At 39.1% G+C, this 27,627-nt stretch overlaps 1 protein-coding gene across 1 annotated transcript in view; it reads left to right on the forward strand.

Annotated features, from left to right (window-relative positions):
- Window positions 1–558: 558 nt before the first annotated feature.
- The window catches only part of LOC132897742 (protein shisa-6), a 74,345-nt gene continuing 47,276 nt past the window's right edge, over window positions 559–27,627 (forward strand). Inside the window, exons 1-3 of the mRNA XM_060938968.1 lie at window positions 559–1,091; window positions 3,434–3,594; window positions 7,266–7,364. Of these exons, the coding sequence (XP_060794951.1) occupies window positions 559–1,091; window positions 3,434–3,594; window positions 7,266–7,364 (793 nt within the window). The remainder of the gene's footprint in view (window positions 1,092–3,433; window positions 3,595–7,265; window positions 7,365–27,627) is intronic.

Raw genomic sequence — 27,627 nt, forward strand, 5'->3', positions numbered from 1 at the left:
TTTTAAGATTATTATCAGTAGTTAAATGTGTTGTTGTGGAATGTATTTATAGTGATAAAATACCAGGCATGCCCGTGCGTAATGGAAGGGCAGAGCAGTGCCCATACTATACATGCGTTAAATCACTCCTTCAAAAGTATTTCTCCTGCTCGATCCTTCCCCTCATCAACATTTAATGCCTTGTCTGATTTAACTGACGCTCAAATAACAGTCAAGTGCGTGTGTGCTTCTTGCCAGAGCAAGATGAAAAGCAGGAGGTAAAGCTCGCTGGCTCAGAGCTCTCGCTCAGGGCGCCGACTGGAAACACTGGACGAGCGATGTATGTTCATCTGTGTGCCTGGTCCGTCTCCTCGGTGTCCATCAAAAGCACGCGAGTCCAGTTACACTAATGGCGCTGTCCATGTAGCCTGTAATGTCCTTAGGAGACTCTTAGCAGAGATGCAGAGAACCGGAGGAAACTGGAACTTTAGGACCGTGTAGGACACAAGAAAGCAAATCATCAGGGGGAAAAAAAAGGTCAAATAAAACAAAACAAAAAAAAGGAGGCTAAAACGAGCCATGGGCCATCCTGCTCCTTGGGCCATTCTGCTCATTTTGATTTATCTGGACCCGTTAAGTGTGCTGTGCACGCTGGCAGCAAAGCGCCCGAAAGTGGCACCGCGGCGGACCGCCAAGCCCAAGGAGCTGAACGGCACCGCGCCCGCACCCGCACCTGTCCCCGCTGCGGGTCAGAACCACGACACGTGCCTGGGCTACTACGACGTGAGCGGCCAGTTCGACCGCGAATTCGAGTGCAACAACACAGACCACCGCTACTGCTGCGGCTCCTGCTACCTGCGCTTCTGCTGCCAGTTCCGGGGCAACCGGCTGGAACAGCACACGTGCAAGAACTACAACAAGCCCGACTGGGTGAAAACCGCGACACCGTCACCTGCCCCGACGAGCGAACCCTACGACCTGAACGCCGACCAGACCAATACGGCAGTATACATCACGTGTGGCGTCATAGCCTTCGTCATCGCGCTCGGCGTGTCGGCTAAGGTCGCATACGACAAGGCCACGAGGCCGCCTCAGGAAATGAACATACACAGGTGAGAGTAGGGATGAAAGACACGCCCCAAAACTGCATATTACTCTTCTCAACAGTATGTACAAAATAATAAACCTACACCATTTATACTAAGTGGCGTGCATTTTTCACATATTCAGTGCAGCAATATTGCTTGAAGAATGAATTTGCCTATTAAGTGTGTTAAAATGATTTGAAGTAGCATCAACATTTGTTCTGGACCATACCACTAAATATTATACCAAAAATTATACTCCCACACAAGTCACCACAAGTGTCAGCCAATTTTGTGACAAACTACTGTTTGGTATTTGGGTTCAGACACTGACAGTGTAATAACAGAACATTCCTAGCCAGAGTTATTTACTTACATGAAATCATATAAAATCAATATATACTGATTGATTTCATGTAAGTAAATGACTCTGGCTAGGAATGTTCTGTCTCACACACACACACACACACACACACACACACACACATATATATATATATATATATATATATATATATATATATATATATATATATATATGCATATATATATATATATATATATATATATATGCATAATACAGTACACAGCAAATTCCTCAGTGTTGAATTAACACTTTCAGAGTTAATTTGTGTCCAATTGGACCTATATAAACACAGTAGGGTGTTAAATCAACACTCTGGGTGAGAATTCAACACTGGGGATTTTGCTGTGTACCTATGTTAAAATTCACATATTTGCAATTTTAATATACAACCAGACCTGATGAAAACGCCTATTTTGTACTGAAAATAGCTACAAGTGGCTCAGAAGTATGAAATTCTATGCAAATCTACATAAACTGTACATTAAAGTCACTTGCTGTTCAGCAGAATTTCTAGGCCCTTGCCAATATTCTGTATAATGACAAACGATGGAAATCTCTAAAGCCAGTGAATAGGGTTTTGAGCACAAAGTTTTATCATTGCTAAGCACTGACCAAAGCAACTATTTCTTCTGAAAACTTCTGCTTTTGGAGATAGGAGGTTTCGGAGTAAATAGTAACCTCCCTCTTCTATAGATGTGCCTCTTTTTCGCATCGCTGCCTGCATGCAATATTAGATGTGGTATGAGCTGGTCGTGACCAGATTCCCAAGCAGAGCTGAATATTTGTCATTATGATGCTCTGTGGTCATCAGTTCTAGCCAAACACCCCATGCATCCGGTCAAGAGAGAGGCTTTACAGCTCATTAACTATACTTCAATTTTACTTTCCATTTGAAGTGTTCAATAAAAGCTGGTTTTATACTGACACCCCCCTGACTGGGCACATCATAAATCCTCACAATTCATTTATGAAGGAGAAGATGATCTCTAGCTCTCATTTCAGTATCACATCATTCTTCACAGGACATGGACAATTTCATGTCTTAGTAATAAGTGAATGAGGGCAAAAAGCTGATTGGTATTTTTCCTCAGCATCATACACTGTCATGTAACCATGGCTGTGTGACACAGCGGCAGGGTTAGAGGCGAGGCAAGGCACTAGTGATGAAAATGTGTCCACCAATGAACTCGATAAATCCAATGTGGTATATAAATGGATATGTCACATTTATTATTGAATATTTCTCAACTCTTCATTTTGCTTCTCAGCATTGATCAATATTGCTGAGCTTTATAGGTTTATAGATTCACTCATGTGGCCTCTGTGCCTGTTAGTCTCTAACCTCTAAAAGCATTTTAATACATATTTTTAATTAAAATGTAACTTTTTACACAGTACACATGATATTGCACTATATTGCATTGCAATGTGTCTTCATGAAACATCTCCAAATCTGTATCGTATTTAAACACTGGCTGATTTCAATGATCGCACTTGCATGCAAAAACATACAAAATTAATGCATTTTTTAAAAGATAAGTTGATAATAGAGTTGAAGGAGGTTCTAATAATTGTGGTGCACGTAAAATGTGGCTTTTTGTGCAAATATTCAAATCTTCAGAGCAAACAAATAAACATGCAGAATATGAATGTAATTGGAAAAAGTGGTGTTGACTTTTCCATTATGCTAATGGAGCGAAGGGGAGCGAATGGCAGAGCGATGGGGTTTCTCTGTGTTAAAATAAACATAAATAACACAACATCCATAATCTGGAATTATTCTGAATTGCAAACATTACCAATACATGTCTGCTGCAACACTGTTCTAAATGATAAAGTGATGAAACCTATGCAGCCACAGCAGTTTACTTAACCACATCATGTTCAGTTGTACTTGTAAATCATTTTTGTTGCTGGATTGTTGCACTATGTTAAACTGCATGAGCAGAGTGATTATAAATCATTCGTGTTTACACTGTATCTATGTGATCACTTCCTGCAGAGCCCTAGCAGATATTTTGAGGCAGCAAGGACCCATTCCCATATCCCAGTATGACTGTGAAAACTTTGCGGCAATGAACAGCTCATCCAAAGATGACACTCCACAGCGGACAGGCTCCAAAAACCACTACACCCCTGTTCACACATCCAAATCCAATCATGGTGAGATTCTGGATGAGACACTTGATTACTAATACTTTTGCATTTTGCTTTCAAATAAATTAGGAAAATCTTCATGGAAAGGAATGTTCTTGTATCATCACCATGTGATCTCATGAGAATATAGTAATAAATAAGATAAAATGTATTAAAAAGCCAAATTAAGATACCAAGCCATATTCAAAGCAGTTTTGTATTTATTTAAATTGATGCAATTTCAGTCTAGGTTTGTCTGTCTCGGTCACAGTCACATCGTGTTAGACTGCTGTGTTAAGCATATATAAGAGAGCTCATCGCTGGATTTGATGGGTTTCACTCTTGTCAAGGTGCCAGACTTGTGTCACTCAAACAGTGGATAATTCATGCTGAAGCCCGAACAGTTGAAAATGAGCTAACATGTGCTTGTGTTTCACTTGCACTACAGATTAATGTGGCATGTTAATCGTCGTTCATCAGTTGATTTTCCCATGCCAAATACAGGCACATGCATAAACAATTCTGCAATTATGAGCCATCCATCATTTTGGTATGGATTCAAACTGCATGCTGTCATCAATTCAACACTGTTTGCTTCACAGAATGGGTATATTTGAGAAGCATTATTTATCTATTCTGTTTTTTTAAATCAGATTGTGATTTTTGGTAAATAGATCCATCCATCCATTACCTGTAGCCGCTTATCCTGTTCTATAGGGTCGCAGGCAAGTTGGACCCTATCCCAGCTGACTATGGGCAAGAGGCGGGGTACACCCTGGACAAGTCGCTAGGCTATCGCAGGGCTGACACATAGAAACAAACAACCATTCACACTCACATTCACACCTACGGTCAACTTAGAGCCACCAGTTAACCTAACCTGCATGTCTTTGGACTGTGGGAGAAACCGGAGTACCCAGAGGAAACCCATGCAGACACGGGGAGAACATGTAAACTCCTGGTAAATAGATCTCATCTCATCTCATTATCTCTAGCCGCTTTATCCTGTTCTACAGGGTCGCAGGCAAGCTGGAGCCTATCCCAGCTGACTACGGGCGAAAGGCGGGGTACACCCTGGACAAGTCACCAGGTCATCACAGGGCTGACACATAGACACAGACAACCATTCACACTCACATTCACACCTACGGTCAATTTAGAGTCACCAGTTAACCTAACCTGTATGTCTTTGGACTGTGGGGGAAACCGGAGCACCCAAAGGAAACCCACGCAGACACGGGGAGAACATGCAAACCCCTGGTAAATAGATATTCTACCTAATTGATCATGATAATTATAACATACATTTATTAATGGATGGCCTATTATATCATCAGGTACTGACTGTGTGTCCTCTACATTCTCGGGTATATTTTATCGAGCAATTTAAGAGGCTTCTCCATTATATTTAAAAAATGCTGTGATCCCTGTTTTCCAGATTTAGTCATGTAAAATAGATGGTTGAAATCTTGAGTGGAGACTCTGAAATCTCTCCAGTCTCACATTACACCATCTCACACTATCCATGAAGCTCGAACACAGCTGTTTGTCTCCTCTGATCTCCAGTCAGTGGTGCGAATGACTGAATGTGTTATGTGTTATGCTGAGCTCGGTTGTCCCTGTTGACCTTGTGTTGTCATCGGGAGATCAGAGGTCAGCTATGACTGAGACTGACTGTGAGCGCTTGCCCTAGAGACTCTGTCTGACATTAGATTTATTGAAAGGCTCCAGAGGACTGGGGGTAATGTAGATATATAAATTGGAGTCCTGTGCACTGGCAAATTGAGTACAGTGTCAGTTTAAGCAGAACATGCATGACATGCCCTGATGCAAAATTGGCATAGATTACAATGTAATCTTAGGCCTTCAGATTTCTAAGAATGCATGTTATATTATTATTACATTATATGATTATTTATGTTATTGCAGTACTTTAGATATGTCCTTCATATTCGTTTAGAATTGTGATTGAAAGTTTGTCCTTGCTACAGGGTTAATTTGATTAATTAATATACACTAATTAATAGATTAAAATTTAATTGACAAAGCAGAAAGGAGCATTAATATAACCTCTTAAAACTATTAAAACAATTTATTGTATTGCTGTACGTCAGTATATCAGCATGATTTTCTCTTCATGTTCAGTACGTGTCTGCTTTTCTCATTTGCTATATGAGATGCATGAAATTCACATTACTATTTAAACAATGATTTAATTCTTTCAACATATGGGTTGCCACTAGGCAGTTTCTTAATTATATGCATATCTCTCTCTCTCTCTCTCTCTCTCTCTCTCTCTCTCTCTCTCTCTCTCCATCATGACCTCTATGTTTGTTCTCCAGCAATTAAAATTAAAATTGCACAGGCCATGATCACGTAGTAATAAGTGAGATTTTCCCCATAGGGTCTGAAAACTCTCACATAGAGATGAGGACATTAACACCTTCTGTATCAAACGGCTTCTGCTCCAGGACACACCTGAGGCAAGGTGTTGCATCAAACAAACACTTGCACTGAGAGTACCAAGAAGGTGTTGTCATTTATAAGTTCTTGTGACAGTGACTGAAGGCTAAACTTTCTTTCCTGATACCTCAGGGAGATTAATGGAACAGCTGGTTATATTTAGCCAGAGAGTGGCATAGTGGAGCTTCATAAAAAAGGCTGAGCTGGATCACTCATTTGTTCCTGCGCTTGTCGATGATGCTCTTAAAACCCTGGTTGTTTTGCTGGCTTTGTCACCTCCACCAACTTTGTTGGAAGAGGTTAGGTTTTCACATCTGTTTGTTTGTTTGTTTGTCTGTGTTTTCCCAACATAACTCAAAAAGTAGTGAACGGATTTTCATGAAATTTAGTGAAATTTTAGTATTATATCAGGTTTAAGTGATTTGATTTTGATGTTGATAATATGTGGCTTGGTGAAGGTATGCACTCTACTAAGTGCCCTTCTAGTTCAGTTTGAACCACCCTGTCACACACTAAATTATTTGATTCATACAATGTGTCAGAGCTTACCTGGACCAGCACAAGGCAGGTTTGGTGTGGGTTTTTTTTGCCTGGGTTTGTCCAACCGTTACTGGTAATCAAAACTGCTTTTGAAAGCTACAACAGTGAAGCGACAGACTAGAGCTTCTGTAAACAACCTATTACAAGACCAGTGCACTTTTCATTTGACAATTCTGCCTTGCTCCATTTCACACATCTCTTCTCACTCACTACACTAATATGATTTTTATAATTCTGAGTAGACCATGGAATTAATAATAGTCTCCTATCTCTTGTGTCCTCACTCTCATGATGTAATTGAATACTTTCATGGAAGCTTCCCATTCTTATTTCTTCAGCCACTGTGTCATGTAATTGCCTTCGGATTATAAATCTAATGGGTTTAAGCTTCCAAATGGCATCCAAGGTTATCAACAGGATATCAGATCCAGCATAATACTTGGGATTGCACAGGTAATTACAATGTCAGGAGCAGAAATACCACTTCAGGATGCATGCAGGATTCTGATAGTCACCCCACTTGCACAAACAAGGTGACTTCATGTCTGAATTATGGAAAGTCATAACTCTGGGTGCTGAGGGAATATTGCTGTTTATGGCATTCGGCTTCTGTTTACTCTAAAAGAAGAGTCAACTGAAAGTGTATATGGTTTTCATATGCTGCTTGGTCCTCACGGTCAACTCAATCATTTCAGGTGGGCACTATTCAAAAGAGAGCGGCCGTGGTGGAGGACATGACCTTCACAACTTCATCTCATCTGGCTTCGTGACTCTGGGAAGAGGCCATGCAAAAGGTAACGCTGTACTTTCTCATACAAGATGGGCATTCTCCAACAATGTCAGACTCAATGCAGTATATTATGAGGGATATTTGGTCTTTTTAATTCTTACTGGAGTGTCATGCACTCAAGTTCGTTAACAAAGAAGTGCTGTTATCTCTCATAATCAGCATAACTGAATGATGTCTGCAGAGCAAGTGCTTTTTCCTTAACACTATGCAAATGTTTATGACAAACACTTAACTTGCTTCTTTTTTTAAACCAACAAATGATTTACATAATTGTATTACCTTCTGGGTAAAAAGCAGGTAAGATAACACATGCTAATTGCATTTCATTATCTAACCCCAATCTTAAAGCGTTAACCTCAGTGAGCAATTATGTTGTGGTTTACAGCCTGAAGTTAAAATGGGATATTGATGATTTTCTGTGATTTTGGTACATACATGCTGAGGTTTTCTTAGTAAGAGATAACTCTTGTGTCTAGTCATATCTCCTGACATCAGACTTGCTCATTTCCAGATCACAAACTTATTAGAATACTGGAAATAAAAATGATTTATTTTACTATGTGTAGACCTTCTGCATTATTATTGTGAATAATTGGTGACAGTGAATAATTGGTGAGCAGAACATGTCTCTGACGTACTGTAAGCAAACATAGTGCAAACATACAGTAGCATGGCATTAATAAAACTGGATTGGCTTTAATTGCATATAATGACAAACATGTGATCAATGTATATTTGTTGTTGGAGAGTTTCACTTTCAGGTGTCAATAGTTAGTGCTTCCTTTTCCATAAAGCATTATAGCGAGGCTGCGTTTCTCTGAGTAGTGTCCATTGCCTACATAAATCAAGAGCTACCCTAGAAATAAAGCATAATAGATCAGGCATCCATGTGAGCCGGAGGAGAAAGGAAGGCGTGAGCTGCATCACAGCCAGTCTCCATTAGGTATCATTTATCTGCCTGCAATTTTTGCTAGTACAAAGCAATGAGCTGAAATCCATTTGGTTTTTTTGGTTTTTTTTTTTTTTGGTATGACTCATTCCCCCCACCACTCTACCCAGGTGGTTTGTTTTTGCTTTTCATATGTAAGTGCCATTTTAGCGAAGGCCTATTCACCCATGTGATACCACGACAGAAGTGCTCGCTATTTTTAGAGATGCTTGATGAAATATGAGTTGTGAAGGTATTGGCGTATTTACAGAATGTATGTTTTTAAGACATGAGCACAATCACCACTCTCCTATTAACATAGTGCTATTGGCTGTGCAGCTTTCAAAATGTATTTTTGCTCTATTGTAAAATGTTCTTTTTAGGTCCATCGTATAAAGGTCAGCTTTGTCTTGGTGCATAATGCAAAATCGTTTTGACGGAGCTGAAACCCATGAACATCACAGCAAGCATTCTTTTTCCTTCTGTTATATGATCACTCAGATTGTTTGTTTGCTTTGCAATATCCATTTTGGAAGCAAAATCACAACACTGTTTTGTACATCAGAATTAGACCCGCAGAGAGTCCCAAATAGTTAAGTGAGTTTGGATTCTGCTGCTGTTGTTAATAAAAGTGGACTTTTTTGGTGCAATGGCATCCACCTTGTTAAATTGGACTCATTTTCCTTCTTGACATTCTTCTCTCTCCCTGCTGTTTCCTCTCGTCGACATTAGACAACATCTTGTCATCCTGCCTTCAGGCTGTCTGACACATTGCTACTTCCATTCTTTAAGTGAAAACCAGTCGAGATCAAAGCAAACTAAACCTATCGATTACAGACAGACTTTCTTGTGTTTTGGCCTTTACACGCTGAAAATCCTTCTGATGCAAGAATCAAGGGAAACAGGCAACGAAGAGATTATTTCTATTTATCTTTTTTTAAGCGAAAGGGCAGTCAAGCATGTAAATTAAAGCTTGTACCATGTGCACAAGGGAGGTTTTTGGTGAAGCTTGGTATTAAATAATTAGCAGTTTGTTTTGGTGCCTAATTATAGCTAGAGACTTTGTTGTTTCTTGCTCCCAGGAAGAAAGCTGGGAATATCAGAACAAGGGCAAAATGAGCACCATGTTAGTGGCATGCTTCACATATGGTTGCTCACAGAGCACAGCACAAGACCTCAAAGAAGTTTACTTCTCCATCTGTTTGGCCTATAGTGCTGTACTCCTTTTAAGATTTATCCAAACTCTGAATGCGTGCAATCTCAAAGTGTTTTCACCTTTGGGTCGACACATTCTGCTGGGATTTTTAAAAGTAAGAAATCTTCAAATGAGCCTTCTGAAGATTACTGATGTGCTTGAATCTGAAAAGTATTACTTGGTATGCTTCCAGAGAAGCACCCTGTTTGAATTTTACAACAAACACAATATGGTTTTAATTGTTTTTCAATTATTCAATTACTGTTCATAAATCATAAGTCTTATATTCACTAACCGTTCAGACATACTATTCTGAAGCATCATTGAGGGACAGGAGGAAAAGGATGTGATTGGTTTGTCACACTCTGACCTTTGCTTCTGCTTTGTGAATATAGACTAGCTCCCTGAAGAAAAGCTCATTCTTTTCAAGATACTCTTATCAACATTCAGTTGCTTATTCAGGCTCACTTTCAATAGATTCCAGCTCCATCCGTCAGCTCATGCAATCAAACGCTTCCATCAGCTCATGGAGAAAGACGAGGGATGAGACTGCAGCAGTATGTTCTTATGGGAACTCCTTTGTCTTGTGCTGGCCTGAAGAAGTGGTCCAGGGGATACTAGACCTGGAGAATCACTTTCCATCCTGAACAGAATTCCCCTAAGCTGTGCACACACTGGTAGAATTTAATGAGGAGCAGCCATCTGTTCAGTACACTTTTAGAGAAAACTTGCTCCAGCGCTTCCTAATTCCACTTTTGCGAAAGTAGTGAAGCACCACATTTTAGCCATCCGTAAATGTCCACATGCACCTCCATCTCTGTCACATTCCCCCACAGTTTGAAAAAACACAATCTTATGAAATATCTGTTCTGGTAATGAAAAGGAACCTCAGCTGACTCAGATAAAGTGGGTTGAGTGAGAAGAGCTGAGAATTGAGAACTGCTGTTTATATGCCTTAAAAGTGATTAAAAGTATGGAGCATTTGCTCTTTACTACCTTTGCAATGTTCTCTGTAAAAACAGGCCTGTTATAACATGCCTTTGGTTTAATAAAGCATGCACATTTGCTTAAATATCAGTTTAATATCATTGATGACTTGTATCCTTATAATAGATGTGTGCATTAATTTATTAATGGTTATAATGAAAGACTATACATCGAGACATTGAGTAGTTTGATATGAAGCTTGGATCTTTTTTACTTCCTGGATTGTTTTTATGAACTGTGGACAGTATTTGATTACATTTAATCTTTAATCTCATTGTACATGTGTATAGTGACAATAAAGGCATTCTATTCTATTCTATTCTAATCTACATGCATTGCCTTGAAGGACATGAGTGACACTCAACAAAAGTGGTAGCTTGAGATGTTTAATGAATTTAAGTGATTTATTCATGATTGAGAAGTCATTAACACGTACTGCTTTGCTCATAAAAGAGGACAGAAAGTGGCTTGGCGCATGACTGGAGTGATATCTGATGGAAATATGTGGTGCCAGTCAATTTCACAGTCATAATGGTGTGCGACTTATTGGAATCCCAGCGGGATCGGTTACCATTCAACAAGCTTATTTTTATTCAAGAGGAGTAGATGAGTAGATTACCTGTCCACACTTGGAAATAGATGCCTGTTTGCTATTGGCTAAGATGTTGGTTTGTTTGAGTGGATTTCATAATTTACTCTTCAAAGTAGAGTGTGCACAGATAATTTATAGCAGTTCTCTTATTCCTTATTCATTCTGTCTGAGTCACCAAAACTGGACAGCTAAAGACTGGAAAAAGACCAGGTGATTTTTTTCTAGTCTTTGACTTTACAGTTTCAGTGAGTCTGTGCCCATGATAGCCTCAGATTCTTTTGGCTGACAAGAGTTGAACCCGATGAGGTCTTCTGCTGCTGTGGCCTATCCACCTCAAAGTTTGATGTGTTGTGCATACTGTGATGCTTTTCTGCTCACCATGGTTGTAAAGAGTGCTTATTTGAGTTACTATATCCTTCCTGGAAGCTCAAACCAGTCTGGTCATTCCCCTCTGATCTCTCTTATCAACAAGCTGTTTCCACCCACAGAACTGTTGCTCACTCAATGGTTTTTTTTTCCGCTTTTATTTTCATACCATTCTGTGTAAACTCCTGTTGTGTGTGACAATTCCAGGAGATCAAGAGTTTCTGAAATACTCAAACCAGGCCATCTGGCAGTGACATCCATGCCATGGTTAAATCTTAGAGATCACACTTTTCCCCCCATTCTGATGTGTGATGTGTGATTAACTGAAGCTCTTGACCTGTATTTGCAAGATTTTATGCATTGTGCTGCTGCCACGTGATTGGCTGATTAGATAACTGCATAAATGAGCAGGTGTACAGGTGTTCCTAATAAAGTGGACAGTGAGTGCATGTGTGTGTGTTTCTTGGTTGGCGATGGGATTGGAGCTGGTGATTATGATCTGTGGGCAGGTTACTGGGCTGGGCCGTCAGAATCCTTACCAGAAAATTCATTATGCTGACAGTAAACAGGAAATCTCTCCCGCTGTGCCCATAAACAGCAAAGTCTCTAAATGTCAGCTCAGTCATCCTGTGGCTCCTCTGGTTCAGCTGTCTCACTCAATACCCCCTGTGTGCTGAGAGCCCTTTCTCCAAACTTTGGAGGAAAATGCTAGTGAAGTCACTTCCAATATCTATATAACGCTGCATCACTGCTATTGTTTCTAGCTCTTACAGGGCACTGCCTCCATTAAAGCTCATGCTAGCTGGTTTACTGTATGTGTAAATGCATATAAGGGCGGCACGGTGGTGTAGTGGTTAGCACTGTCGCCTCACAGCAAGAAGGTTCTGGGCTCGAGCCCAGTGGCCGACGGGGACCTTTCTGTGCGGAGTTTGCATGTTCTCCCCGTGTCTGCGTGGGTTTTCTCCGGGTGCTCCGGTTTCCCCCACAGTCCAAAGACATGCAGGTTAGATTAACTGGTAGCTCTAAATTGACCGTAGGTGTGAATGTGAGTGTGAATGGTTGTCTGTCTCTATGTGTCAGCCCTGTGATGACCTGGCGACTTGTCCAGGGTGTACCCTGCCTCTCACCCATAGTCAGCTGGGATAGGCTCCAGCTTGCCCGCGACCCTGCACAGGATAAGCGGTTATGGATAATGAATGGATGGATGGTAAATGCATATAGTTGTTAAGAAAGAGGTGTTATATAGTTTGCTTTTGAAATACAAATATGCACATCAGTTTTGTAGTGATCTGTAGTGTCACAAATAAAAACTAGAAGTCCACTTGGTATAGTGCATACCTCTGCCAAGCCACATATCAACATCAAAATCAAATCACTTCAACCTAAGATAATAATAAAGCTGTACCCCAAATTTCATCAAAATCTGTTCACTACTTTTTGAGTTATGTTGGGAAAAGACAAAAAAAAAATCCTGGATCTGTATACAAATCTGGATTTGCACCAAAATCTAATCAATTGTTCCCTGGCCCATAGTCCACCTTTTCTCAAAATTTCATCAAATTCCATTTACTACTTTCTGAGTTACATTAGGAAAAGTCAAACAAACAACCAAACAGAGGCGAAAACAGAACCTCCTCCAACAAAGTTGGTGGAGATAATAACGTTCTTTCAAATTACAGTACATTTCTCTGTATTGGGACTTGGACTTGATCAATTTTCTTTTTTTTTCTGCTATCCTCTGAGTTTGACTATAAGACCACTTCAGAGGTGGCATTGCTGAACTGCTTGCCGAGCTTTGAAATCCCCAAAAGCCGGTGGTAATGTATTATAGAACAGGTGTGGAAAGGGGTAAAAATCCTAACAACGAGCTCTGTATAGGTCAATACGAGTGGACATAGAGGAGTCTTACATGGTGGAAAATTGACATCCTTTCATTCCAGCTTCTTTTATCACATGTGGAAGGACTTCCTGTTCATTTCTGGTTGAGACAAAGTAAAAATCACCTTACTGCCCACTTACAGTATGATGAGTGCAAAATGTTCAAAACCAATAAGAAGTCTTACAGGAAATTGGTTGACACACTGTTTCACTCCAGGTTCATACTCTTACTTTGATTTGCTTGACTGGATTTTTCTCTCCTTCTTTATAGTGTGGGGTTTCTTATATTCTTGTGGATATAAAGTGGTTTGCAATCCACAAGCTTAGACGTGCCAGTGGAAGAACAGCAACAGTGATTTTATGCTCTGTTTAACATTGAAATTGAGTTTGTGTACTATTAATGTATGAGTAATTTTGAGAATTATTTTTTTCACAGTTTTGAACCCAAAACCCAAAGTTCACAACTAGTCACTTGAAAAAGTTTTTTTCTCCTCTCTCTCTGCAAAAGAGTGAAGTGTATTTGAGGACAAAAAATTGGGAACCTTTACATGTCTGCACCGGTTAATCTGTGGCATCAATCAGGACATTTTCTCCCAGTCTGGAGGCAATGTTTTATCAGAGTCCATTAGAGTAAGTGCAGATATGTTATGCAGCAGTTGAATCATAAAGAGATTTTCATGCTAATTACCCTCATGTACACTTGTTGTATATTATCATTATGAATCTGTGGATCATGTTTGTTTGTAACTAAGTAATAGCACCTGCTGGACCCCTCATCAACACTCTTATCATTCTCATTATTATTGCCACTTTTCTATGAGGTACTGTTTACATGCATGGTTGGCTTAATTGCCATGCATATATTTCATGGAATTATTAACCCAAAAGGAAATGCATCTATAATAAACCAGTTTCTATAATGTTGCATAATATGTAATATTCATATGAATGAGTTTTCTCATCAGATCATTATTCAATATTCATGCAGATAATAGACCTTATTCAAATAAATGAGCAGTGGTACTCTGAAACGTCTCAGAGGGAAATAATCATTTTCTCATTATTTCTTCACCTCACCTGGTTTGACTTTTATACATTTTAGAATTATGTGTGCTGTATTTATTACTAAAATTTTGATAACATATATCTAATTTGTTTGGAGTTTATTGAATGTTTTGTGTATTTCCTGTGAAATTAGAGTGTGACTTCACACCGAATGTTGCCCTCTGAGGTTTTGTAGCACTTTAACTCGGATCACAGTGGAGTTTGAGAAGTCTCAGGTACTCACCCCTCACTTGCAGTGTAAGATGTGTAATTAACAGTTTCTTGGGCTTGATTTGCAGTCAAACCTGTGGTTTGTTGTTTCACAATTAACAGCTTGGTGTAGTGAAGAGAAAGCGGGTGCTGAATAAACTCTCAGCAAATGACAAAGTCATTACTCAGAATGGTTTATACTGGGAAGGAAGATGAACTTATAGACACTTTACAGACATCCTTTCTGGCTCTTGACTCCCTGATGAAGAAGAAAAAGAAGAAGAAAAAGAAGCCTTTATTTGTCACACGTACACTTAAGCACAGACTTAAGCACACAGTGAAATTTAACTTCTGCATTTATCCCATCTGAAGCAGTGAACACACACACACATACCCAGAGCGGTGGGCAGCTATGCTACAGTGCCCAGGGAGCAGTTGGGGGTGAGGTGCCTTGCTCAAGGGCACTTCAGCCCAACCTCTGGCCATGGCTGCCCCACGTTAACCTAACCGCATGTCTTTGGACTGTGGGGGAAACCAGAGCACCAGGAGGAAAACCACGCAGACGCGGGGAGAACATGCAAACTCCACACAGAAAGGCCCTTGTCGGTCGCTGGGCTCGAACCCAGAACCTTCTTGCTGTGAGGTGACAGTGCTAACCACTACACCACCGTGCCACCCAGAAAGCATCTTAAGATGAAAAAGATGCATGAAACCTGGAATTGGCTTTTTGTTATGAACTACTATTATGGCTTTTTGTTGTGAACTACTATGTGTGATTTCTGCTGGCTGCTCAGACCAGTAGTACTGTAGTAGATTATTTTTTTATTAAATTGGATTGAAGTGAATCTATATTTTCATCTATTATGTGTAACAAATCCATGATTTAATGAACACAGTGTAGCCTGATGTACAAGGTGACCTTTACATAGTTGAAACTGAGTGATAAAGATTAACCATGGAATAATAACCATGGTCCTGAGAAACCAAAGGAGGAAAATCTGAATCATCCAAATTCCCACAGGCATATCCTTGACCTTATGTTATGTTCCCCACATGTGAGGCAATCTATAGTCTTCATCTGTGATCTATTATTCATATGGAAGTGACAGGAAAGAAGACAGAAGGCAGATCACTGTTATCTGTTCCATGTCTTCTCTTCTCTTGTACTTCATTCTCAGGCACTATTGTATGGGTGCACAAGTGGAACAATTGCTTTGTTGTGTGTGAAATTTGCCATTCTGTCTGGAATGGAAACTAGACTTGTCATTTCAGGCAAAACCTTCTCAGAGTCAACTGAAGTTTTTGTACAAGAGACATTGTGCAGGTATCAAATTAGAATGTAACATCTCAGTGACGGCTGGTCAGGGTATTGAATGGGGGTGCTGAATCACCATTGCTATTATGAAACCATTAGCATTGAACCATATAACATGGGCACTCGTTGTATAGATATAAGCATAAAACACATGCACACACTCAATGCAAGTCAGATAGACAGCACCATTTGTGTGGCCTTATGCTGTGTTTCAAATCCATAATTGTACCCTGTCTCTTTCTAATTGCAAACCTGGTAAACAGAAAAGCTGTCCTTACCATTAGCTAGCTCTTTCATTCATACCAAGGGATAGAATATGTACAGTTCAGGCACTTGTTCCTTTGAGTAATTTGTACTTTGACTGAATTTAGTCTATTTTCTTCCAGTATCTACTCCAAAGGCATTTTGGAGGGGGGGAAGAAAACTTAATGATTGAGGAAGTAATCCACCTGTTTTTCTTTTTTTCACTTACTATTATATTTCACGTCTCATTCGCTGCTGATGACTGTGATGGATGTGACAGCTCCATTACTCTCCCCAAAGGACTGTAAATCCAGGCAGGTTTCACCAAGTGTAAACATAACAGTCATAATAGGCTGTATGAATCTGTAGTCTCTGCTAGGAAGATCAGCCTTTACTTCATACATGTGTTTTGTTCTTACAAGCATTGGTGGTGCAGTGATTTTCTTTGCAGATGTTGGCTCATGTTGGAAAAGAAGACTTTTGACTGCTATTACTTAGGATTTAGTCTCCTCCTCCAGATACTGGACACTTCCTGAGTCGCGAAACGAAAAATGGATGCTTCTTTTACACTTTATGATTATTGTTTTATTGTATTTTCAAATTGTTGCTGGAACATTGGTTCAGCCCAAACTAAAATAAGAACCAGTGTCTCTGCTCTGCTCCAGTACCTCTTCGACTGTTTGGATGCTATGTTGTGAAAGGAATGTGATCATATGACCGCAAACATCCAAGTTCATAGAAAAAATAACCCATGAGAAATTCGCTCCTCCTGTGGAAATTTTATTGCTGTCCAGATGTGAAAGTTTTATCACTGAGGAGAAATGTAAAAAATGTATTATTGATGTCTCTCATACAAATTTATCCAATCCAAATAGGGCTTATGTGTGATATAAGGTTTATTATGTTTGTTCTGTTATTGCATAAAGGTTCTGTGAAAAGCAGGAAGGTCGGTGATGGGGAACAGCATAACTGGGGCATTTAGTTTCTGTTATACCTGAGTGAAGCAGACTGTGATGAATTGCCTCATTACAGTTCACATTGGCAGCCATTTTGGAAATCTTTAAAAGATCTAGGAAGGACTTGTACAAAATCCCTGAGTAAAAAAAACAAAACAAAAAACTTTTAAATATATAAATAAAGATTTTTAACTGTGACAATTTAGAAATTTGATATGTGGTACAGACATCATACAGCATCTCCCATTAGATGCATCTCCAGACTAATGGGCTTCAAGCAGCTCTTGCAGCTCTGACTAACTTGCCAAATGCCCTTGGAGTTTACAGGTGTTTTTCTTCCTGTGTCACATTGATTTGATGTGCTTGTTACATAATTGACAGCCTTTTTCGCTGGTAATATATGCTGCGAGATCCAATTAGTGTGTTTACTGGGGAGGGGGCTGTGGATAGAGCGAGTCTGCTGATCTGACTCCTACTGGGAGCCTGTTACATTTACGCATGATAATGGAAAGGTATGTTTACTTGTTAACAAAATGAAGGAAATTAAGAATGTTTTAATGTTTGTGCTACTGATGTGACAAGAAAAAAAAACAGCCCACATATTGATAAAGTGAACAAGAAGAGGAAGAGACTGCAGTGATTCTGATCTCACTTCACCTCACTTCATATTGCTGTAATGTTATTTTGTAAGATAATCTGGAATTGCAGATGTTGCTTTTATCTTATGGATAAAGATGGACAATTGCAGATATCTTCAGAGCAATGATTCATCAAAGTGAGTGGACTTCTGGAATATATATGAATGTTAAAAAGATAAACAGTAATAAGACATAAGTTTTGGTCCCAGTTGTATTCTCTTTGTTCTCGACTTTTAATGCTGACAGTAAGAGGTCGGTAGATGTTAACATAAAAGCTGGCAGAACACATATCTGAGATGACACACTGTGTTGGGAAGCACTCTTTGGATTGGTAATGGAAGAAAGAGGAGCGAGAGACAGAGAGAGAGACTCTGAGAGAGAAACCCCACCAGCCACCATGTATAGCTGGAAAAGCTTTGTGTTGAGGCTTAAACACACATCTTAAAGGTAGTGATTTGCTATTATATCGTGTCCAAATGGGATCATGGATGACTGTGAATAACAATCTGTCTGTACATATTATATATATATATATATATATATATATATATATATATATATATATATATATATATATATATATATATATATAAGATGAGTTTTATATGCAGAGAGAAGTAGAAAAGGCAGCTGGTGTCAGAGATGAATATGATTCTCAGCATTGTTCAGACTTTCCATTGCTAAGTGCATGCCCCTTGTGTGAGATATGGCCTTCAGGTAGGCATGAATATAGTAAAAGTAAGGTTTTCTCTTACTTGTGTTCTGATCTTTTGAACTGAATTCTTGTATCTGCAAAACAGAGGCTGTTTCAGAAACTTGTGCCACCAATGAGAGGACACGCTCAGCTTTTCTCGTAAAAGCAACGACCCTGGAGGCTGAGTTCAGCCGAGGCACAGAGAAGAAAGATTGTCTCTGCCACAGTGACACTTTTACTCTCTGTTCCACAGCTGCTGCTTAAGCTCGGTTCCAGCCTTTGCACATTGACCAACATGGACGTATACAGACCACTGATTCACAGCTTGTATTGTGATTTTTTTCTTGTACCAGTTGTAATAGATAGTCTGTTCTTATCAGCAGAAAGAGAGTATTTTTTATTATCTCTTGCTGTCATCCTCAGAGCAAAGGAATGACATTGCACTTTGAGCTTTTGAGACGCTCTGCATGTCTGCATTGTCACAACCCGGTACCATGTGAGCAGGGCTTTTTGAGCGCCTCTCCAATGTGCTGCATTTCAAAAGCACCATATTGATTTATTTCCTGCGAGAGCATTGTAGGCTGTCCCTACTCTATTAATACCCCGTCTAGCTTGTTAAAACAACTTTGTAACCAGCAACAAACCCCCACTGCTGTCATAGAGCACAACTGAATTGTCCTTGCATGAATCAAGCTGCTATTCCAATGCACCAGTATCGTCAACTCATTTCCATTTATCCTATGATAGAAGGTGTACTGAAGCCACTGTATAATTTGCATCCACTGAGTTAAGGGATGTGTAATGGCACAGAGCTGTGCAGTGTAATTTAACTTCATTCTATTCATCATCAGGACATGGAGCATAAAGGAGTAAATCTGCATAATGTTCGACCGCATTGTGTTTGTCATGTTTGGTTTGAATCGCTCACGCTTTGAGAGCAGTCAACACCCTCTTCAGAGTTACCTGCTTAAGACAAAACGCGACAAGTGCAGTTGTGTTCGGATGTAACAAGAATGGTATTAACCTTCTGACGAGCCACTCGGAGTGTAAGATCTTGTTGGTGCATGGCGACTGCTTTGTCAGCTATGCAAGAGAAATCCTATCTGCAGTGCTGCTTCATTCCTGTAAGAGATTCAGCAGTCTGGGCAAGCGTGAAAACAATTAATTAAACTTTGGGAAGTCAGGAAGGCAGTCATGCATCAGATATGAGGTGAGGGAGACCTTGGAGAAGATTGTGATAGAACTGAATTGCTTTAAGCTATATTGCACATATCAAAAAGTTTGTAAATGCAGTTTCAATTAAACACCGTGTCGCGCTTGACCCTCCAAATGTAAAAACTGCTTCCTTATGCGAAAGATTTGAGCAAAATTCAAATCTGTATAATTTCCCCCTCGATCCAAATGTAGACATTCAGCCACGACATGTTCAGTGCCACAAGTTTGCTTCTTTAGTTTTGCACTGGAGTTACCAGCATAATGTTGCTAACAATTAAGGGTGATGACGCTTCCACAGGGGTATTTATACCAGCTGTTCAACAAAATGGAAACAATATCTTCATAAAGTCCTCAAAGATAATTCCTTTCCATTCCATATATTTTAAATTCTGTTGAATAGCAATGTCCTCTTTTGAGTGACCAATAATTTTTTAAAATATTGCTATTTGACAGCTACATCGATCAGCTATAACATTAAAACCACTGACAGGTGACGTGAATAACATTGATTATCTCATTACAGTGGCACATGTCAAGGGGTGGGAAAGATGATACCTTTCTGTTTTAGCCAGCATTAAGTTTTTCAGCAGTTTGTGCTACAGTAGCTCTTCTATGGGATTGGACCATATGGGCTAGCCTTCGTGCCCCATGCGAATCAATGAGCCTTTGATACCCATGACCCTGTCACCAGTTCACCGGTTGTCCTTCCTTGGACCACTTTTGGTAGGCACTAACTACTGTATACCGGGAACACCTCGCAAGATGTGCCATTTTGGAGATGCTCAGACCCAGTCATCTAGCCATCACAATTTGGCCCTTGTCAAAGTCGCTCAGATCCTTACGCTTGCCCATTTTTCATGCTTCCAACACATCAACTTCAAGAACTGATTGTTCTCTTGCTGTCTAATATATCCCACCCCTTCATAAGTGGCATTGTACTGTAATGTGATAATCAATGCTATTAAGTTCAACTGTCAATGATTTTAATGTTATGGCTGATCTGTGATTGATTTACTCAACTTCTGAGATCATGCTCCATGCTCTGTTGAGGTTTCCATTTTTCTTTCACATAGTGATCAAAAATGGAAACTGCAACTATTGTGAGGTATATTGCAAAGATTGGAAGAGGGAAAGGGATATTATACAGTGGATAATATCTGTACATCAGAAATGCATGTGCACTACGGCAACCTAGTTTTCCACGCAAAGGCTGTGGTAAAAAAAACAAAAAGTGTCTCCTCTTTCCAATTGCCAATCACTCTGGGCTAGTTAATTTTGTTTGAGGCTTACATAGAGTGACACCAAATGTGTATGTTGTAAGGAAAAAAAGAATTTCAGTTTAAGATGGATGCTACTTCTGTTAACTATGCAGTGTGCTTTTGAAAATTTCTATAGATAATAGCATGTCATGGAGTGTCATAAGCCAGAACCTTCAAGAAGATTCATGTCTCAACTTATTATTCTGTTGTTCATTTTAAAGCATATGATGAATTAATAAATTGTAACTGATAGGTTTGTAGTTGTGAAAATGAGGAATGCAAGCCTGGTTAACATCCTTATGGGATTTAAAGCAAGTGTGCGATCATTTAGGTAAATCTGCAGTTGGCATGATGCTAAACTAGCGTACCTCACCCGTTATCACCACTAGACTTATATCTTATTTAAAAAGCACATCATCAGTGAAGTCCAGGCTCCCTTTTATCCCACCTCTCAGCTAGAATAATCAATCAGTGACTGACAACTTGAGAGTCAGCATTCTTGTCAAAATCTGCAAAGAGTTTTAAATTTGCTTCTTGCTGCAGTATATTGCTGGAGGTATGTGAAAGCTGTGATATAGCAGAATCTATGATTAAGAGGTTATTATCACATCAGATGTTTATAGCTTTCCTTGCATCAGCTATATGTGTGGTACAAGCAATGATTTGTCAGAAACATAACAGTTTCTGTCCAACTTATATTTATATCTTGAGTACTTGCTTCTTTTTCTATTTGAAGCATCATAGTAATATAATTTACATTTTTGTTATACCACAGTGCTTTTGAATTCTCAAATCTGGTTGGTCAGAAGGATTTGATTCATTTTCTAGAACAGCAGCTCTGCCAGTAGTTGTAGCTACAAGACAAATCACATTTAGATTAATGCGCTGATTCTATGGTGTTAGCATTTTATAGTAACTACTTTCACAGGGACTTGTATGACAGATACTGCAATTAATCATAGCCTAATAACAAACAGATTAAAAACATGTTGCTATTTAACACAGAACAATTTCCAATCATGTATGTATATGATATGTCATACTTTAATTAATATGAAGTGTAATCATTTGAAATTTGCTCTGGTATAAGAAGAACAAAGCACAGGACGTACTGTTATAGGAAACCCCTCATGTCGGGGTGCATCACATGACCTCTTCGTTGACTATTTTCCTATAAAAACACAATGATTTATTTCATATTTCTTGATTCATTTTGCTTAAGAGAAAGATCCATTACAATTAGAGCTCTGCCCTCGAAGCTAATGTAATAAGGAACAATAAATATCCTGTAATTAGTATTAAAGTTGGGGTCAGTGATTCTGATTGAATTCAACAGCAAAACAAATACACACCTTCCCTCAGTGCTTCTTCAGAAGCCCCACCCGCCAAATTCAAGGATGCACACTGCCAAGGTAATGACATTAGCAAATGGGCTAGTTGAGCAAAAGAGAAACATGATGGAATCCAGAACATCTGCTGCTATGAAAATACAGGTGTCATGTTTTTTTGTAGTCGTGTAGCAGGTGTGACAATAAGCTTCTCAGTATTTAATCAGTGTTGAAGCCAAATACTTATCTAAGCCAAAGTCTCAGCCAAGATATATCTTAGCCTATGTATCGATATCATTATTGCTAGTGACTCTACCATCAAAAAATTGGAATCAAAAGCCAAATATCTAATCTGAACAGTTTACCTCACCTTTCGGACAAAGACTGAGAGCCAGCACTTGACACGGGAGATGGAGATGGTCTAGACGTTCCAGCCTTATACAGCATGGAAGTGGAAGTCTGTTTCTCATAGCTGAAGCAAATCAAATATTATAATACAAACTATCATCAAATGGGGCGGCACGGTGGTGTAGTGGTTAGCGCTGTCGCCTCATAGCAAGAAGGTCCGGGTTCGAGCCCTGTGGCCGGCGAGGGCCTTTCTGTGTGGAGTTTGCATGTTCTCCCCGTGTCCGCGTGGGTTTCCGCCGGGTGCTCCGGTTTCCTCCACAGTCCAAAGACATGCAGGTTAGGTTAACTGGTGACTCTAAATTGACCGTAGGTGTGAATGAGTGTGAATGGTTGTCTGTGTTTATGTGTCAGCCCTGTGATGACCTGGCGACTTGTCCAGGGTGTACCCCGCCTTTCGCCCGTAGTCAGCTGGGATAGGCTCCAGCTTGCCTGCGACCCTGGAGAACAGGATATAGCGGCTAGAGATGATGAGATGAGATGAGACGGTTTCCCAGAGCCAATACACCAGCTCCAGACAATGTTACTCACAACTCTTCTAATTCTATAGCTAATATCACAACAATAACATATCTTGGCAAACTAGAAAGTATGCTGAATGTCTTTGGGCAAGTAATTTAATGTTACCTGACACACAAATGTGATACAGGTATCTGCTTGCTAGCTAAGCAGTTGGGATTAGCCATCACAAGTATTAGCAAACAGAACAAAACAATACTGAGCTATTGCTTCTGTGAAACATAGCAAAACTAATGTTACCACCAGCCAAGCAGGAACAGAGCAACCTCCACATCCATCTTCATGCCTTTCAACTCTCAGAAGTCTCTCCATCATTGGAAATCCTCACCAGTGTTAATGCAGCTCTTCACCTTTGCCTGATCATTGCACTTCTTTTTCCATTTTTGTTCTTCTGACCTTCTCTTCTTGAGAACATGATTATGCTGTTCAGTTCAGCACATTAGTATGTGGCAGATTTTCCATCCCTCTCACTTCAGTACCCCCTTTTCCCCTGAAAAAAAAAACAGTTTTTAATAGATGTTTATGATTGTATGGTTGCTAATATGTAAAATATCAGAACTATCAGAACAGAGTCAAGCAACAAAGGCTGGTGCTTTATGACAAGAAGTTTGTGATGATGAGCATATTCCTATTTCCTGTCTAGATAACATTTTTACTGGCTTTAATGACTTTGTCTACCTTAGTTTCTGTGCTTGTTGTGAGTGTTTGTGTAAATTCATATGTGTTTAGGTTTTAGTTGAACTCTGTAGGTGCTCATTCAACAGTGCAGATTTTACTGTGTACTTGGAAGCTTTGATATAAAAAGAGATTTCTTATTTGTATTCCGCTGTTTGATATTGATTATGGCATGCTCGACTGTATTCCCATTTCTTATCAGTGTTGCTCAGAAACACAGTCTAAAGCTGTGTGAGCAATGACCAGGCCCTTTGAAAACAGCCTGAAAGGCAGGCACATAAGAAATGCATCATCTCCACAAAGCCCTAACCATCAGCGTCACCCTTTTATTTTGATTGATTATATGGCACATTTTTCAAATCGAGTGCAAGAACATGCCATAAATGATGTGTTGTTTGCCAAAAGACAGACTATGACGCAGACACATTTCATGGATTTGTAGATATGCATAGTGTTGTGTTTGACTCCTTCACACATTCCAGAATGATTAAGAGTGAGTACAGATGAATCCCAACCCTCTAATTGATGCCTTTGTACCTCGATCATATCTTGTACATCTTTCAGGGCGTGACCTGGAAATCAATTGATGTCCGCCATCTTTAAAGGCTTACCATTTCTTCAAATGCACTCTGAGGAATCAAGGAACAAAGAGAAAGGAAGATTCTAGATTAAGGATGAGGATTAAGGATATGCTGGTGCTTCCTCCATGGAAGTCTTATTGATTTTCATGTTTGACATAAGCCTGTGTAAGACTATAAATGAAAATATACAAAAAAAACTAATTCAAATACATGAGTCAATAAAAAGAACTTAACAGATACTAATAATAAGAAATAACAAATACTATCAGAAATAATTACACAACATCACCTTAGTTAGGCTAAATAAGATTTTATATATATATATATATTATAGGCTGAATAAACGGTGTGTGTGTGTATATATATATATATATATATATATATATATATATATATATATATATATATAAAAGAACAATGAACAATGATGTCTCCTTTGCGAAATATGTTTGTTCTTGATTGCGCCTGTCCTTGTTGCCTTTCTGTACACATGTGCCTTGCTTCCTGGAAGGGAGGAGCTAAGAAGCGAGGACGGGAAGCAAGGAAACGAAATGAGGAGTTCCAATTAAAGAAATGAGAAGAACTATATAAATGAACAAAGCCCTCTTTTGATGGAATGATCTCTATAAATCTCACTTTGCTCTTAGTGACTCACATTCATTCAGTGTTAATGCTTGTCTCCATCAGATGAACAGACATATTTTTAAAAATGGGACTGAAATTAAATTCCACTTGAAACGACTGTTACCAGTCATTAAATCTTAACGAGTCAAGGTGTCTCTGAATCTTTTAAAATATTTTTTAGCCCTGAGCACACAGTATTAAGTCTCTCTCTCTCTTTCTCTCTCACACACACACACACACACACACACACACACACACACACACACACACACACACACACACAGTTCTCTCTTCTGAAGGCTGAAGGATCATCTACTGAATATTTTTCCAGGAGAAGAAGCATCTGACATATTAGCAGAATTATTGGGAAGGATTATAGGGATTGATCATCAGATTATTTTCACTCCAGGCTCATCAGTCAGGACTTTCAAGCGTAAAACAGTTTCTCTACATGAGATATTTTCACAAACCACAGCCTAATACAGCATGCATTTATGCCTATAGCTTCAGAAAAGAAATAATGACAAGTTTTGTTCTACTATTTAATATTAAACAGTTATGCATTGGTCATGCACTTCATGCTTGAATAACTAGCATGCATTAAAATCAGAGTCTTAAACATGGCTGAGCATTTTCATGAACTTGCCAGTTCCTCTGCAAACAAAACATCAACCTCCTCCACTTCAGAACAGTGAACTACAATTACACAAAGTCAGTCGATAAATATAATCCAGCTAATATCTAACTCCAATTTACAAGATTATGTTTAGTCTTGTACCATATGTGCCACTATTTATACCTATAAATAAATTCATTATTAGTAATATTAAGCACATGTTAAAGGAATACTGCAGCAGGATGCAAAGGTTTTTTCTATCTATCTATCTATCTATCTATCTATCTATCTATCTATCTATCTGTCTGTCTGTCTGTCTGTCTGTCTGCTTATTTATTTTAAATCTGTTGTACATGCTAGCATGATGGCATATGTTAATAACTTTATTTCACCACTTTCTTCTTTTGTTCTTCCTGATGTTAGTCTACTGCTAAACGCTGCTTATATTTAACCAATTTAGAATGCATGTGCCTTTGCATTAATTGTTTCTAATGTTTGTTCATCAAATGAAGTGGTAAATAGACATATAATAGATGCATATTAAGATTTACAATACTAGCCAAAGTTTATTAATGATTTATTCATTTACATTAACTCAGTAACTGCTTTATCCTGCTGGGGGTCATGGTTGATTTTAACACATGTGGAGAACTTGGAAGAAACCCACGCAAACACAGGAATGTACCCGCAAAAAAAGGCTGCCATTTTGTTTTAAATAAGCAAATACTTTCTTTGATTGGATAATTACTGCAATGATTAATGTTTCAGCTGGCAACAGTTCTTTTAACCCTAACTGATGCAGTGAGTAGCTTCACATTTCTTTAACAGCCATGTTGGAAAATGTATCCTGTGGTTATGGAAAAGATGTTACTGTGTTTCAGAAGGGTCAAATTACTGGCCTGCATCAAGCAAAGAAAACAACTAAGGAAATTGCTGAAATTACAGGAATTGGGTTAAGAACTGTCCAGTGTATTATTAAAACCTGGAAGGATAGTGGTGAACCATCAACTTTGTGGAAGAAATGTGGTCAGAAAAAAATCTTGACTGATCATAATCATTTAAACAGTTGGTGAAGTCGAATAATAAAAATTCAATAGTAGAACTCACAGCTATGTTTAATAGTGAAAGCAAGAGCATTTACACACACAAGAACTCACAGGATTAGGAATAAACAGCTGTGTGGCCATAAGAAAACCACATGTTAGTAAGACTAATGGGAAGAAAAGGCTTCAATTTGCTAGAGAGCATAAAGACTGGATTCTGGAGCAATGAAAAATGGTCATGTGGTCCAATGAGTCCAGATTTACTCTATTCCAGAGTGATGGGTATGTCAGGGTAAGAAGGGAAGCGTATGAAGCGATGCACCCATCATTCATAGTGACCACTGTATAAGCCTTTGGAGACAGTGTTGTGATCTGGGGTTGCTTCAGTTGGTCAGGTTGAGGTTCAGCAACCGTAAGTGGCAATAAAATGAAGTCAGCTGACAACCCTAATGTACTGAATGACCAGATTATCCCATCAATGGATTTTTTTTCCTCCCCTGATGGCACAGGCAAAAAATTAGGGCTCAGATTGTGGAAGAGTGGTTCAGGAAGCATGAGGAATTATTTTCACATATGGCTACCACAGAGTCCTGACCTTAACCCCATTGAAAGTCTTTGGGAAGTCCTGGAGAAGACTTTCTGGATTAGACTGACTCTCTCATCATCAAGACAAGGTTTAGGTGAAAAATTAATGCATCTCTGGATGGGAAAAATGTTGCGACATTGCATAAAGTTGTTGAAACAATGCCATGGCGAATACATACTGTATTCAAAGCTAAAGGAGGTTCAATGAAATATTAGAGTGTGCGACTTTAATTTTTGGCCGGACAGTGTATAAATGATATTTTAGCAACAATTATACTGCTTAAATAAATGTTGCTTATAAGCACCTTGGGATGAGACACAGGCTGGTGAAAGTGTAGATGTAGCAAATAATTACTATGAGCAATTCCAGC

This window comes from Neoarius graeffei, chromosome 14 (assembly GCF_027579695.1).
Source record: "Neoarius graeffei isolate fNeoGra1 chromosome 14, fNeoGra1.pri, whole genome shotgun sequence".
NCBI classification, from domain to species: Eukaryota; Metazoa; Chordata; class Actinopteri; order Siluriformes; family Ariidae; genus Neoarius; species Neoarius graeffei.